Genomic DNA, 15317 nt, shown 5'->3' on the forward strand with positions numbered 1-15317 from the left:
AGGTGAATTCATACCCTTCCTTCACGCCTTTCTGATATCAATTAATTATCTGAGGAAGGAACAGGCTGATGCCCTGATACACYACAAAAATAGAAAAATAATACCTAATTTGAAGACAGCTTCTCTGAACACATTAAAGGGTTAYGTTCAAAGGAAAGAACAGCGCTGGAGTGAGAGAGAACAATGCTGACACCACGTGGAAGAAARCGCTGATGGCTCCTTCCTCTACTGCTACCTTGCATGCCTGAAAATCTCCGAGTTGGGGTCAGGTGTTGTGGTAAATGTTTTAAACAACAGAGGAAGACCACGAAGATCGCCTGAAAGCAGAGATCTGTGCTGTTCTAACGGGTACACCARCAGATTAATGATAATCCTCTTTCCCGTGGTGTAGCTGTTTGTAAGCAAAGCAGCTGGCTGCTGCTGTGAACACTGCAGGTGTTGCTCCCTTCACAAACTGCAGATAAACTTCCCTGCTCTGCAATCCATGTRTTCTGTCAGTCTGACCATGGTGGGAGCTGTGCTATGCTCCATTCTCAGACAAACTGGAATTGGGCATTCACAGACCGAGAAGGAACAAAGACAGCTTCCACCGAGYTGGTTTCTGTGCCAGCACTGCCTTCCAAACCATTTTCCCCCRCCAGGAAAGAGCCGTATCAGTTTTAGAAAGGCCTTCCCATCTCATGCAGCTTTATATCCTTACGGAACAACAGACCATGCTCAGTGTACGCAGCCCTGGGACTGCCCCAGCTCTGGTGGGGCACTGGGGACTGCAGAAAAGCCTCAGCATTTCAGCCTGACCAGCTCCCCTCCTCTGTGCTCAAGCTGCTCTTTTCAGTAAAGCACAGCCAGTGCTGTCCTCATTTGTCACACAGAGCACACCCTCTCCTGCCAAGCTTCTCTCCTAGCACARCCTGACCCAGACAGAGAAAACACTCTTCTCTGTGCCGGGGAGGTGAAAGGGAGAAAAAGTAGACAGCAGCACAACCCACCTGGGGGGTTGAAGWGTCACAGCAGTGTCCCAGAGCACTTGTCCAGCAAGGCAAGAGAAACCCCCAGCAAGGCTGGAGCAGACATTAAATCAGTGACATTTCCTCCACACCCTGCAGTTCCCCACAGAGGGAGAGCAGGCAAYGCTTGTCGTTTCCAAGTTACAGATCTCCAGTACAAAGGCCAGGCTGCTGCAGATCACAGGCACAGCACAGAAAGKGCCCCATGCCCTGCTCCTTCCACCCTCAGGCAGGAAGGCTCTGGCACTGAAGACCTGGAAGGAGTAAYGAGTACTCCAGCCACATCCACTTGGGTTGTTTCAAGTGAAACAACCCCAGCCTACAGCAGTTTTCATCAAATCCTTATCCCTACAGTCAGTAACATATTCTTCTTTATGAGAAGAAACACATCCTTACAATTTATTGGCCRCAGTRTTTGTGGGGGTATAGATCCTACTTYGATCTTTATGTATGGCATTTTTCTTCTGGTTTTTAATAGAAAATTTAAATGTAACGTTTAWTGAGTCCATATTTTAGCAAAATGTATACAGATTAGGGAAAAGAGTTTTTCTGTGGAATGGGAAATAACATTAAGAAGTCTTTCTCTAATTTAACAGCAATCCCTCAGAAACACTGACAAATCCCCTGGCACTTCACACAGTACACGCAGGATCTGCTGTGTTCACACGTTAAAACCAACTAAAACATGCCACTGCTAAGGGAAAAACTGAAATGAAAGAAAGTAATCAACACTTCTAGCACTTGAAATTTAGGAAAAATKGTTAGAAGCACAAATAGGAAATGGAACTATGTTCCCCTATCCCGGAAAAACTATTTTGGCAAGACAATTTAGTCTAACCTGGAAACTTCAGATAATGAGATGTCTGTTTGGTTGGTTTTTCATTTGTTCTGAAAGGTTTCAGCTAATTCAACAAGAATTGTCATGGGATTAGCAAAGTAAAACATCAGTTAAATTATTGCTGYCCTCCACATCGAGGATATTCCATTTGAGAGACCACAGTTCTATTTTATGACAACTTCACATGAGAGTGATACACCACATTTTTTGCACAGAACAGAGTTAATGCTGAAACATCCATTTCCCCTTTGAAAAAGCTAAACCCACAAGATTAAAAAAACTCTCCAGACCACAAAAGCCTTCCCAATAAAACCATAATTTGAGTAGATAGAATAACCATTAAATATGTAGTTGCACTCTTCTGACCAGCTCCAAACCACAAAGTACAGCTTCAGAATTTCATTCTGAGTAGTCTRTGGTCAACCTGCAGGCCCAGGATACTGCTCAGCTCCACTTCCCCATCCCCTCTGCAATCCCTTCATAGCAGGGGTCTAGGATTGCAGAGAGTAGCCTTGCTGATATGCAGTGAAGGATGTGTAAAAGGACAAAAGAAGGGAACAAGAAATGAAGCTCCTTTCCTCAGAGTGTAGGCATTTCTTCTAAYCAAACCCAAGCTTTAGTGGAGAGACAAGCAGTGACTTGGAGGCACCCATAAAGTCACACTCCTGTTTGTTTGTGAGACAACAGTAGTGTGCATAAATCAGGAAGGATTTATCTATGACTTCTGCACAAAGAGGAGGTACAGAAAAACATTCTCAGACTAGATGCAAAGAAAAAAAAATCCACATTCAACTTTTATCTGAAATGYAAGATTCAGAAATGACAAATTGCTATGAGCATGGTTTGGTTCATAATTAAATTACACTATAGAAGTTCAGATAATCTTGCACACCTCCAACACAGCTAGAGATATTGTTTGGTTTAAACACAGTTATCTAGAGAGTCCTCAGGTCAAAACAAACACCACTGTGCCTAAACTCTTCTTAAAGAATTATTTAAGCCAAACCGGAAAATCAGTTTAGCACCAGTGCAGTTTTTGACTTAGGACAGAATGTTATAGGACAGCTTTAAATGCATTCTCAGGAATGGTGGAGTGGAAGGGGGATAAAATTAAAAATCAAATAAAATGCATGAAGAAAAACCACACACAGACACAAAACCCCAGCCTGGCAGGATTTTACAGCATTCTGACTCTCTTTTAAGGGGGAAAAATACGTACAACATACAGTGGTCAGAAAAACAGGACAAGTTAAGATAAATCATAGCTGGGATGTAACTTTTAAATCACTATCTTTAGATAGAACCAGTGGCTGTGTATAGTCTACTGTCCAGCCCAGGGTAAGAGTTCCAAACCATTAAACTGTTGCCTTTCAAAAAGTTGCAAATTCTTCTCCCAGACTGAATTCTTCTGTCAGTCTGAGTCAGGCAGCACACACTGTAAGTGGGATGGCTCCTGGCACTTGGAGATGATGAGAACTGCTCAGAACAATCAACCTGCCCACTTCAGCCCACAAACACAACCAAAGGTTAAGTCTGGTAGATGTATGGCATGCCTGCCACATTTGCATGGTTTTAATTTGACAGAGCTCAGGTTAACTTAAAATGTGGGGGAGAAAAAGAACACCCCAACAACAAAAATCAAAGGAATTAAGTAGTCCAAATGCAAGTATCTGCATAAAAGCCAATAAAAATAAGTTTCATTTCCAGGACACAACAAGGGATCTGAGCCAGGTTTGCCGTTTCACTTTTTGCTTGCTTTACTGGAATAAAAACACACACTTTTAATATGTTTATTTTGTAAACCTAACTTTGATGTTTCCAGTTTAGTGGACCTTGAGCAATTGTTGTATTATGAAAGATGAAGGGTACCTATCCAATGTGCTGGGTTTACGACCAAAAATTACAAAAGATCAGCCACAGAATACCRAATTCCCTTCTCACCCACAGATGGGATTTCTTTTATAAGCTTACCTCAGAGCAGGAGAGTGCCCCATGGCTATGCCTTGTCTGAGGTTTCATTAAACAACTTGAAAGGACCTTCTCAGCAGAATTTTTCCCTCATCACCACAATTCTAGACAAACCGTGACATTTTGCTGAATTACAGGCAGTGAAGCTGGTTCCAAAACAAAAGCACTGCAAGTGAAAGCCAAGTTTCCTGGCTTCTCTAATACCTTTCCAATTTCTTTTAGCTTTTGATGCTTCCTCTAGCTTTGCAAACAGAAACATATATTGGGACAGGCGATATTTTGACTTTGTGTGCTGATTTGAGTACTGTTTCAGAAACTCCCAGAGGTGGCAGTGACATGGGATYTCTTCACAGARAYAGGGGAGCTGTAAGTGTGGGCTCCRACACTGTCTTAGYGTGAAACAMTCCTAGTTTTAGATTTGGGGYKATGTCTTRTGGTATTGAAGCAGTATTTTAGAAAAATCMTTTCATCAGTATGTTSTGTTCTTTAAACCTGYATCKGTACARGTTYACAGGTTTTATTTTAAAAGAAAACKTCCAAGGCAACTTACAGAMCCAATATTCTGTTTGGGATATGTAGTATGYTCTAAATACTGAATTTGACTTTGTATTAGAAGTGTACTAGCTTTCCTTAACAGGGATGCTTGGAGAAAGAAGACAGAAAATTTAGGAGCMGTAAACACAAACACCACCATCCCCATTTACACGCAGTACAAATCTTTTCCAAGTCCATCCCTTGACCTGGCACACTGCTCACCACGAGCCACCAGGATCTGTGGTAACTGCATGGTGCAACATTAAACTGCAGGGTTTGCTACAACATTCCCTTCATGTCTTTTTCCAAAAATCAATTTCAAGTTAAGCAGCAATGATACACCACATCACAAAGTGAAAACAAGATTTATATGGGCCTCTCTCTCTGAACCAGGATTTGTCTATCATGTTATCATGTTTCTCCCACCAGGAGGTTTTCAACAAAGAGGCAAAAAAGGAATCAAAGTGCTAACAATGTTTTAGTAAAGGAAATGCCCAAGGAGAGGCTGGAACGCACACATTGAGTTCTAAAAAGAAGAGAGGTGTTTCAAACCTTCTGATTTTGCTTTCATGCATCACCGATGCATAGAMAAACACACACACACACGCAAAATAAGAAGCGCTTCACTTGGGGAAGAAAATCCAGTGGCTTTGATCTAACAAAGYTTGGCATTAATATATTTAAAGTAGAACAACTTGGGATTTTCTTCTTGACCTTTTGCACTTGCATTTTTTTTTTTAATTAGAATTTTAACACTTGTGTTTCCTCTCCAGCTTAGGTATATCATGAATATTTACATTGCTGGTACAAACTATGGTAATTTATTACACAGTGTATAAGTAAATCTATTTCCATCTCTGGACTCCAACCTAAAGAAGCACTTTTGATTGCTTGGTGCATCAATTACTGTTGCTTTCTTACCTGAAGGCCATCTGCTTKTCTCTGTGCTAAACAAGGGTTCAGGTCAACAAAAAGCTTCTCCTGGTGTTGAAGCAAATACAGCAGGAGGCCATTGTAAAGCCTTTGCTCTTCACAAGCCAAGGGACTGACAGGAATCCTAAGGAAAAGGAGAAGGATTAAGCTTAGGGGCTCATCATGAGTTACACAGAGCCCTCCTGGTACCCAACATAATTCAACAAAGCAAAAATTGCTGGGACAGGGACCACTGCAGTTTTGTGGGTTTACAACCCCAGGACCCTACAGTGACAGAGCCCCAGGTTTGCTACAATGGGTCACAACACAACAAATCTTTGTGGCAGCACAGCAAAGTAATCAGAACCTGACAGCAACTCAGACACGGGGCTCGCAAAATCAAGGATGAAAAAGAAAACAAAAAAGCCCCATCAGTCTGGAATTACTCACTGGTATTGGGATGAAAAGAGTGGTTTTGTTCAACCTTCATTTGTGAAGGTAAACTTTGATCACTAGAATGTCTTATTACCTGAACTGCCTGGAAAAAAAACCCCATAGGTAACAAGCTGCTTCAGTGTATTAATTTATAAATCCACACACTATCAGACATATCATGCACCGGCAATTCCAGGTGTTCCCATTAATCATGTTGAATTTAGGTTTTTTTCTTTCTTGCTTGCTTTCCCATATTTTGGGGTTTGTTGTTTTTTTAATGAATAATAGTTGAACTTGTATTATGCATGTCATATGGGAATAATTTAGGTAAAGGRATTCTTTATATAGGATTCTAATCTCAACCCTTGAAGGAACAGTGTATTCTCCCCCACAAACTACTTGGAAGCTTGGAGAGCATTTACATAAATGCTGTGACCTTAATGGATCTTCTCCAGCCACTCTGCACCAACTCAGTTCCACCMAGCACAATATTAATATTTAAACAAGAATTTCATAAACTCTAGAGACTAATGTGGAGCATAAATACACTAGTCTTCTGTTTGCCAAATGACTACATTCATTATTCATTTGCAGTTTTAAAGTACAAATATACACATTGGGCCCAGTCCAATTCCTTCCATTCATGTTCCTCTTTTGTAAACTTACTGTTGTTTCTATAAGAACTTGAGTTTGGGCTCCTTTTGAAAGCAGATGGTTTAAGCAGAGTTAKAGCCAGGTACAACGCAGACAGATTTACAGGATAAACTACCGTGTCATCTGTTCCTTCTTTAGGATTAGCTCACATTTCTCTTTCTTGGATTCCTATTTTTCTTGGGACAGACTCAGTTTCTCCACAAAAAAAAAAAAAACAAGGCTGCTTGTAAAACCTGGTTGACTRAGCAATAGCCTTTCCTGCATACAACAATCCCAAGAGATTATTCATCGCTTACCCAAACATTAACACCCTCAGCTCACAGGCCAGACAAGCAATATTTTTAGTCCTTTGTCTTCTTTTTCAGCTTCTTTCTTTAGCTTAGACATCTGTCCCCGATCCACCTCTACCAGCTGTTAACCCCTCACAGAAGGAGCCCTGCACAAGCTACTCGGGAAGACAAAAGTCTCTGAGCCCACTCGTTGAGCCTTGCTTTCCCTTATTAGCAGCTTATGTCTGGGTACCCAGTTCCCATTTCATCCCAAAACAGATCTCAGCTATAGGCTGGGGTGAGACAGCTGACTCCAAAGATCAGTGTCAGCAGATATTCATGGGTGGCAACAGGTGTGCACTCCAAATACAGAGAACACCCTTTTCATTTCCTCTGCAGCCACCTTCCACCCTGACTTTCAATTCATTTTGTAAAATAATCACTTCCTGCCTCTTCAGATACTTCTGCCAYTAGCAGAAACTGAATTATCAGGCTGACAGTCAGGGGAACCACGTTCCCACACTGCTAACTAAATGCAGGCACATGACCTAGGAAGAGCAGAACTACTGAGGTGCATTCTGTACCTGAGCACAAGCCCTGTAATCACTTGTAGAACAAATCACAGGAGAACACTCACTCACAGGTAAGAAACAGGWAAGACCTGGCCATCAGGAAATAGCTACTGGTTTTCTCAAGTGAATCTAAACTTTTCAAAGTTGCTTTGCCACAAAGTGCAGGCTAAAAAGTCCACACAGTYCCTTGTCCAGGAGTTCTGCCAAGATTCCCTGCTGCCAAAGGCTTGCTGCAAATTTACAGAAAGAATGAGTCAAAGTGAGCAGAAGCAAACAGCTGGCTGTCTRGAGACCTCGTGCAAGCATGCAAGAATTACTTACTGAGACCAGTACTGAAAAAATCGCTTTTCCAAGACGAAGCATAACAAAGTATCCATGGAAATTTAAGTAACATCAGTCAAATCRCTGCTAAAAGTGTAGCAACACATTCTCCTTGGCATTTACAGATACTAGGAGGACAAAAACAGTTCACAAGGAAGATGAATGGCAACCGCAATAGTTCAGAGAGTGAGCAGAAAGCAATCAACAATAGAAAAGTGGAGCTTAGCAAAGAAGGACTGGGGAGTAGCCAGCCTGAGACTTGACCTACATGTTGGGCTTTTGATTTCACCCACAAAGGGGTGAGGACATGAAAGCTGCACCATGCAGATGTTGAGACTGAGTAGCAAAAGAACAGAAAGAGATGCCAGGGTCTAAAATCCAAAAGAAAAGCCACGTGAAYGGCAATGGTGAAGCAAACTTGACTCAGTGTCATTGGGGAGAAAAAACAGTGTGAGGGAGGAAGACAGGTAGAAGAAATCAGAAGGATCTGAACTTCAAAGGAGACTAAGGTAAAACTCACATATTTTACTCAGTTACACTTTTTCTGAACCACATCTTCTTTTCATATTGCCACTCTGGGTCCCACTACCCTGAGCAGGGACCATCTGTACTAATAAGATATTAACAGAATTCTTCCACTGTGAATATGAATTCAATCAAATATTTAATATAAGCAGCATTAAAGTAAGGGGCTGCAACAGATTAAAAATAGATAAGAGACAGCTTATTTAATATTCTACTTCACACAAACAGTAATCTCAGTTTTCCAGCACTTAAAATTMATGATGATAGGAGTTTTCCATGATTCTGTAACTAGATTTTCAATACGATACCTGTGCTCAGGCTTACAATTCCTGTGTGGCAATTACAATAGCTACTAATCATGAAGCATATGCAGTTTAGATTTACAAGGCATAAAGTTTAATATTCTACTTTTGTGTTCCCAAGTTTCCATATGTGTTCCATGTTCCAACTACTGAATATTCCTGCTCRGTCACTTCAGTGAAACTATAAGCATGACAGGGCTCCACAAGCAGAAGTGTCAAAAGATTGAGACAGGTGATAATCATAGACAGAATTTACACTTGAATATAAATAGACAAGAAATTTAAAGTAAAAAAGCACATAAACAACTTAGTTTAGTTGTTTAATGTCAAAGAAGGAAGAAGCAATTTCACAGAAATGCAGATTACCAGAATACGTGAAGAACAGTTTTAACACCTGCAGAGAATTCATGCCATAAGTGGAGCTGCCATTACCTGCAGAAGGTTATTTCCAGGAATTGCACAGAGCATGCATTTTGCAGATTAGATCTAGAAGTGACGTTTTTCCTATAACCTTCACGTTTACACTGAGCAACTATAGCAAGTAGTACCCAACAAGTCTCCATTTCCTGCACTCTGGCTGCCAAAGGTTTCATAATGTGCCAGATAATTGCACTAATTCTTGCTCTGAAAGATATAAAGGGTATTTATGACTCTTTCCCCTGTGTCAGCAGATATGGTTTGCCACAGCTGACTACCTTGAATTTTGCTGCTGTACAGGACAATACAAATGATTTATTCCGAATCACTGAAGGCCTCAGGTCACTCAGCAGGAAGTGGTATAGAGCAATCTCACTGACAGTGTGAGTTTCAAGGCTTTCCTCTCCGCCCAGCTACCAAAAAGGTGATTTTTCATAACCCGAGGAGGCAACYCACCAAGCACAGCACCAGTTAAATGCTTTACAAAAAAACAAGCCCCAGATTTACTGGTTTGTCTCCCAGAGCTGRGGAGATCAGAACAACTGTAAAGAGTTGAAGTTAACATTTATAGGGCAGAGATGCCGCTATTTATGTTAGCTGTTGTCTTGACAGGTCACCGGCAGGGAAACCCGATGCTGAYTGCTTTCAAGGCTTCTCAGACAGGGCACTGGCACAAGCTCTCAGTTTAGCACCAAATGTACTTTAAAAACCAGGCAAAGACACGTGTTCAGAAGCAGTTGGGCCATGTACCAGGAGACTGGGACTCGTAAAAACTGAAGCAGTTTGTCAGTCAATAAGGGAGCATGCTGGATTCTTGTGTAGATACAGGAACCRGTGGGCACATGTTGGGATAACTTGGGAATGAGGATAAAGCAACAGTCTCCTTGCATCTGCATGCATGCACAAAAGCTCCAGGTGACAGCAAAGGTCACCTAATGGCAGAAGAGTGACAGTCTGTGAAGTCCTTTCTGAGTTAGTGTGGGGGTCACTGATTTTTGGTGAAGGCTTTTTAGCATTGATGTTTATAAGCATCACCACACAAGCAATCCAAACACTGATAAACAAACCTCATCTGCCTCCACTCATTTACTCACTTTAGTATGCAGATATTAAGGAACTCAGGCTCTAGTTGCAAAAGTGTTTTGTTCCATCACTGAATACCCTCCATGGTGAGGCCTTTTCTCAGAGGACAGAAGAGCATAAACTCCAACCACACCACATCTTGTTAAAATCATTTCCCTTGCTGTATGTTTGCTAAAGATATTAACTTGTATCACCTGCAAAGGTCAAATGCTGGTACAGCTGGTAATAAAACCACAGAGCAGGAAAACAGAGACCACATGCAGAGACTTAAAAACAGCAGCAAGGTTTAAAAGTGCAGTTCTCAAAAAAAAAAAAAAGTCTGTCATTGATGCTAGGTACCAATTTTGCTGAATATATACTTCTAAAACAAACTTGGCTTGCAACAAACAAAAGAAAAAAAATTGAATAACAAGGCTTTTTTTTTTTTACTGCATAGAATACACTAACTGCTAACATAAATTTTTTGAAATGGGTCTTTAGCTTATAGTTCATATTAAGCTGGCATGGCAATGATCCACTAAAAGAAAGATTTACAAATTGCAGCTAGTATAAATATTGTAATATCCTCTGATGTCAACAATGAAGGGGAAAATCCTCYGTCATCTGATCCCTCTTACACCCTGACTTGCATGACATGTTGTCCCACCTTCCCTTTTTAACTTCAAGTTTTGTGCTCACTCACCATCACCCCAAGCACTCCTTCTCCAGCTCCAGCCAAGCTCTCACTGCTTGCAAGCTCAGCTGGCTCTGCTTGGATGGCACCTTGAACTTTAGTGGAAAGGGCAGAATGAGTTGCTTCTCTTTCTTGGTAAAAGGGATTGATTTCTTTGATATCAAATGTTATTACAAGGTCCAGCTGAGGGTGAGCTTTTCAGARTAAAGCCTAACAACTTCATAGCCTCCACAGCCAGCACTTAAGAGAAGCAGTTTTCATTAAACAGCTCCCTATCCCTCATATCTCTTCACATGGTTTCCTACTTTAGGTTTGCTCTTTCTGGTCAGTGCCCAACAGAATGGAAGTGGTCAGACAGCTCAGGACCTGTCACATCTGCCCATAGTATGCCATATAAACATTTAACTTTCAAAATGCTCAGAGTTAGCAGAAAGCCTCACTGTGAGGTGAGATCCTGGTGTACTCTCTGAGTAAAGAGAGAGTACTCACCTGAAGAGAACAGGTCCAAACACAATGGCCAGGTTTTCCAGAGTCATGAAATTCACCTCACTGTAGGTTGCTACCTTTAGCAGGAAAGCAAACAGGAACTGAAGAAGGTTTTGATGGGCTTTAGGCAGGCAGGTGAGCAACTGTTTCAGGTTCTCTATGCACTCTATTGTGTTGATTTCATGCTCTGGAGGGGGGAAAAAAGCAAACCCAAACTTACTATATCGATATTTCTCATATCAACACAATTTCATCATAGACATTACTATAGTATAAGATAAAMTATATTAGAGCAAAGTGAAGAACAAATGCATCCCAAACAAGGATTTTGTACACTAAATTTTGACAATACGTTTTAATGTATGGATATTTTAAAACCCCGGATTTTCCAGATCTTGAGTTTTACACACACTGTCTCTGATATTCTTCCTGTTGTGGCAGAATCATCCAGCACTTGCAGCTTTCTTAATGAAACTGCAGGCACTAGTCATGTACCTGAATCCTCAAAGCTGCCYTTAAAGATGGTACAAGGTTGTCAGMCTTGACTCTCCCRAGAGATTTTACRCATGCTGTATGATTCTCATTAAGAGGGATAAGAAATTGTACCCTTTCAGCCCCACATCATCTTCATTTCCTGACTAATTGGTAGCTCTCAGACTCAAAATGTCTTTGCTCCATAAATATGCAACTGTAGCTACACAAGAGATGCTTAAAAATCTAAATTGGGGATACTTAACATTTTCTAGGTTCTCATTCTTCAGAGAAGGGTAACAAGGCAAAAAATGGGTTCACAAACAACTCAGTCTGATCAGCAGTTCAGTTTCAGCATGATAAAGTCTCCTGGTTATTAAAATTGAGATGACACTACTGCTCAAAAACTGGCAGCTGATGCTCAAATTTGCCACAGATCACCAGGACACATCTGCATAGCTTTGACATTGTTTATAAACAAATCATGCCCTTAGGGGYAATTTTAGCCCTAAAAATACATTTTATACAGGCCAAGGCCCATGGTGCTCAACTGATTAATGAGAGAAATGGAAAAGGGAATGGAGAGGAAAATATAATTTTCAAAMAGAACTGCAAGACTGTTCAGGATAGAAAAAACAAGGTACTTGCAAAAACCTCAGAGGTCTTTCAGCATGGACTTTCACACYTCATGMAATTGCTTCCCTTTCTTTCTTTGTRAACTCCTACACAGGCACTTCAAGCAAAAGCTGCCTGCAAAGTAACCCACAAACCCCACTTATTTGTATGCAAACACCTGAATTAATTATCAGTCAAGACTGAGAATGTTAGCTCAGCCACCCCTGGCATGAATGGGGAACCAGGCAGTGAATTGCTCTGGGTACTCACCTTGGCTTTGCATTTCGAAAGCTTCAAACACTGCTGTCCAAGGAGGTTACCAGAGAACTGGTAAAATAAATACTAACTAAAAATAAAGTTCTAAATAAGAGCAGGCATGYACAGAAAACCTCCTGTACCGGGGAAGGTTAAATAGAAAAGAGGCTTCCACTTGRAAAAGAGAAGTGAGGAAGTGGCCATTTAAAGACACAAGCAGCCTTACAGTGGTGATTACATTAAAACTAAAACATTATCTCAGCAACTAGCAAGGTATAGAACTTAAAAAAGAAAGCATGCAGAAGAGGAGGAGCTTTCTGAAAAAAAATGCAGGATTAGATTGCAGGATGCATTGCCACAGGAAGGAAGGGAATCCAAAAATCTTAATGAATTTTAAAAAAGGCTGCAGACAAGTTCAAAGAAGCCTGGTCAATCCAAAGYAATTAAACATCAGTCTCAGGTTAAGGAAACACAAAACCTTGCTTATAGAAGGTGAAATGAACACATTATCTGTCACTGTCAGAGAAAGGACTGAAGCTTGGAAGGTGCCTGTTCTGTACCTTGGAAAGTTTTTAGCAAGCCAGAACAAATATTGTCTGGGAAAACAGCCACTGGAAGTTCTTTCAGAAAGAGCTTCAGGAGACTGGCSACAGAATCAACATCTCCATCATTAATAAGGTCTACTTTTTCTCCTTGATTGTACTTTTGCCTCAATTTCTTGATTTTATTTGCTGAGCCACCGATTCGAAATATACCAACACGCTCCAGCCCTATGTAAGAAACACAGAAACAACAGTGGTTGCTTAACCCCATCTTTGTGATGAGAACTGGAGTTCAAAAAGCAAGAGCCCCTTTCAGAAAGCATAATAATTGTAAATAATTTTTTTTAGCTGAAAAGTACAGCTTAAACAAAGAAWACCAGTTTTCAGAAGCCAAGCAGGAAAAATACAAACTTACCAAACACCTCTAGGTACTCCACCATCTGTGTCACAAGAGAAGGAACCCCACATTGCTTTGCATCCTGTACAAGCGTTTCCAGAGGAACACCAAATGTGCTTCTTTCTCTGCTAAACTGTGGATCTGGTGAAACTTTATTTGTTGTGTGCCTGACTTGAACAGAAGAGAATGATTTCTGGGGAACAAACACAGGCAAGTGATAAGCAGTCACTGGCTTTTATGAATTTACTCTCTGAGGATCTACAATTTCAATAAAATTATTGTCTTCATTTTAGTATCTTTCTACAGATTCTATTTCTATTGCATATTCTTAAAAATACTAACATTAATCTGTAGAGCTGAGATGAAATGGGGTAAATTCCAGCAAAGGCTCCTCACACCTGCAGTCAGGGAAAACAGGGCCTCATGACAAGGCAGGGAGGGGTCACTATCCCTCAAAAGAGCCCAAAAAGTCAGGAAAAAGCTGACCCTGTGCTGGTACAGCCTTTCAACCCCATGAAAGTTATGAATTTCTACCGACTACCTGAGGATAAAAAATGCGAGGTTCATGAAGGAACCAGAAGAGGAATTTTAGCAGCAGCAATGGCAGGAGCCTTCAGGGAGTTTCCTGTCTGCTCACCCAGTTATTCCAAATTTCTTACCCCAACAACCGATGCAAAAACATGGAAAGAAATCACAAACAACCTGCACCTTCCATCCTGTTGGTGAAGGAAGCTGTTTGGTCATCCTGTCAGGATGGAGAGGCTGCCCAGAGCATGGCGTATGAAGTTTGGGCAGTGCCTGTCCCTGAGGGGGCTGCCCTGGGTGGGCACAGCTGGCTCTGCGGCCGGGGTAAAAACACATATCTAAACTTGCATTTAGATACATGTAGAGTATATATATTAAACCTGTATTTATGAATAATATCCTTCAGGGATATTTGAGAAAGGGGGAAATTCTGTCCCGCACTCCAAAAGCAGTCCTGGCTGCGCTGCCCTCCTGCTGCCTTAAGGACAGGTGTCATTACTCACAGTGCCTGCTGCATTTTGTSCTCTTGTTCCTACCAGCCCACCAGGCAATGAGAGCAGAAGCCCAAACGAGAAACACCTGGACTTACCATTTCTGCACCAGCACTATTTAAACAGCATCTACATCTCATTTTAAATGAGAAATTTTTTAAACTTTTTTTTTGCAGTATTATATCAACACTGGTTGTGAAACCAGCCTCTTAAGTGTTTTTATTACTACATTTTCTAAAAGATTTTCCTATGGGTTTGTAGTGAGGCTGTTTTTCACACACGCCTGCAGCAAAGCCACGAGCTGGAGCTCCAGGCCAGCCCCGCTGCCACAGCAAAAGCACTCCCAGCACTCCAAACACCMGAGCCCTTTCTGCCCTTTCAGTACTTAGGCAAGCTCGGAACATAATGTTAGTGCTAAAGCATAATTAATTACCTAAAAGGAGCTAATATCAGCATATACTAAACATATTTTACATTTGAGCATTTTTGTATACAAGCTGTGAGGTGCTACAAAAGCCTCTAAAATATCTGTGCAGCATTAGTCTGAATCTCTCCCCTTTCCCTTTCCATATRCAGCAGCCCATCAGGCTYCTCAGAAAGCAGAAAGGGTGTGAGAAAGGACTGAAGAAGCCAGATTKAAGTTCACTTACGCAAATGGAAAGGGAGGCTCCTGCTCCCATGTTAGGCTGCAGCAGTGCCAGTATTTCAGCCGCGCTGCTCGGAAAACACCATCACCTTCCTTCCCCTCCACAGATCCACACAGCCTGGCCAAAGCTAACCAGCCATYGGGCCGTTCCTCTGCAATTAACTTATCATTGTATAATTGCTAGGCATCGTCTTAATCAGCAGTTTCCCTCCAGAGTCTGTGGAAGGTAGAAATTAACTCCCAGTAAAAGTGGGCTCCTTTCAGCCAGCATTTCCCTCTGGAGGCACCTTGCACAAGCTGAGGGCTGTGTTAGCACCAGGAGATGTTTCCATGGCACCTAGCTCACACAATGCCACAGCTTCCCGGAGCATGCTGATCC

General features: G+C 41.5%; 1 protein-coding gene across 1 annotated transcript in view; it reads right to left on the bottom strand.

The window, feature by feature from the left end:
• FAM13C (family with sequence similarity 13 member C) overlaps positions 1-14972 on the bottom strand; it is a 110842-nt gene extending 95870 nt beyond the window's left edge. The window contains exons 1-5 of the mRNA XM_057368372.1: positions 14943-14972; positions 13295-13469; positions 12898-13107; positions 11000-11183; positions 5269-5404 (exon numbers count right to left, since the gene is read on the bottom strand). Of these exons, the coding sequence (XP_057224355.1) occupies positions 5269-5404; positions 11000-11183; positions 12898-13107; positions 13295-13469; positions 14943-14972 (735 nt within the window). The remainder of the gene's footprint in view (positions 1-5268; positions 5405-10999; positions 11184-12897; positions 13108-13294; positions 13470-14942) is intronic.
• Between the last annotated feature and the right edge of the window lie 345 nt (positions 14973-15317).

This window comes from Malurus melanocephalus, unplaced genomic scaffold, assembly GCF_030028575.1.
Source record: "Malurus melanocephalus ecotype Western Australia unplaced genomic scaffold, MMel_1.1 scaffold_91, whole genome shotgun sequence".
Taxonomy (NCBI): domain Eukaryota; kingdom Metazoa; phylum Chordata; class Aves; order Passeriformes; family Maluridae; genus Malurus; species Malurus melanocephalus.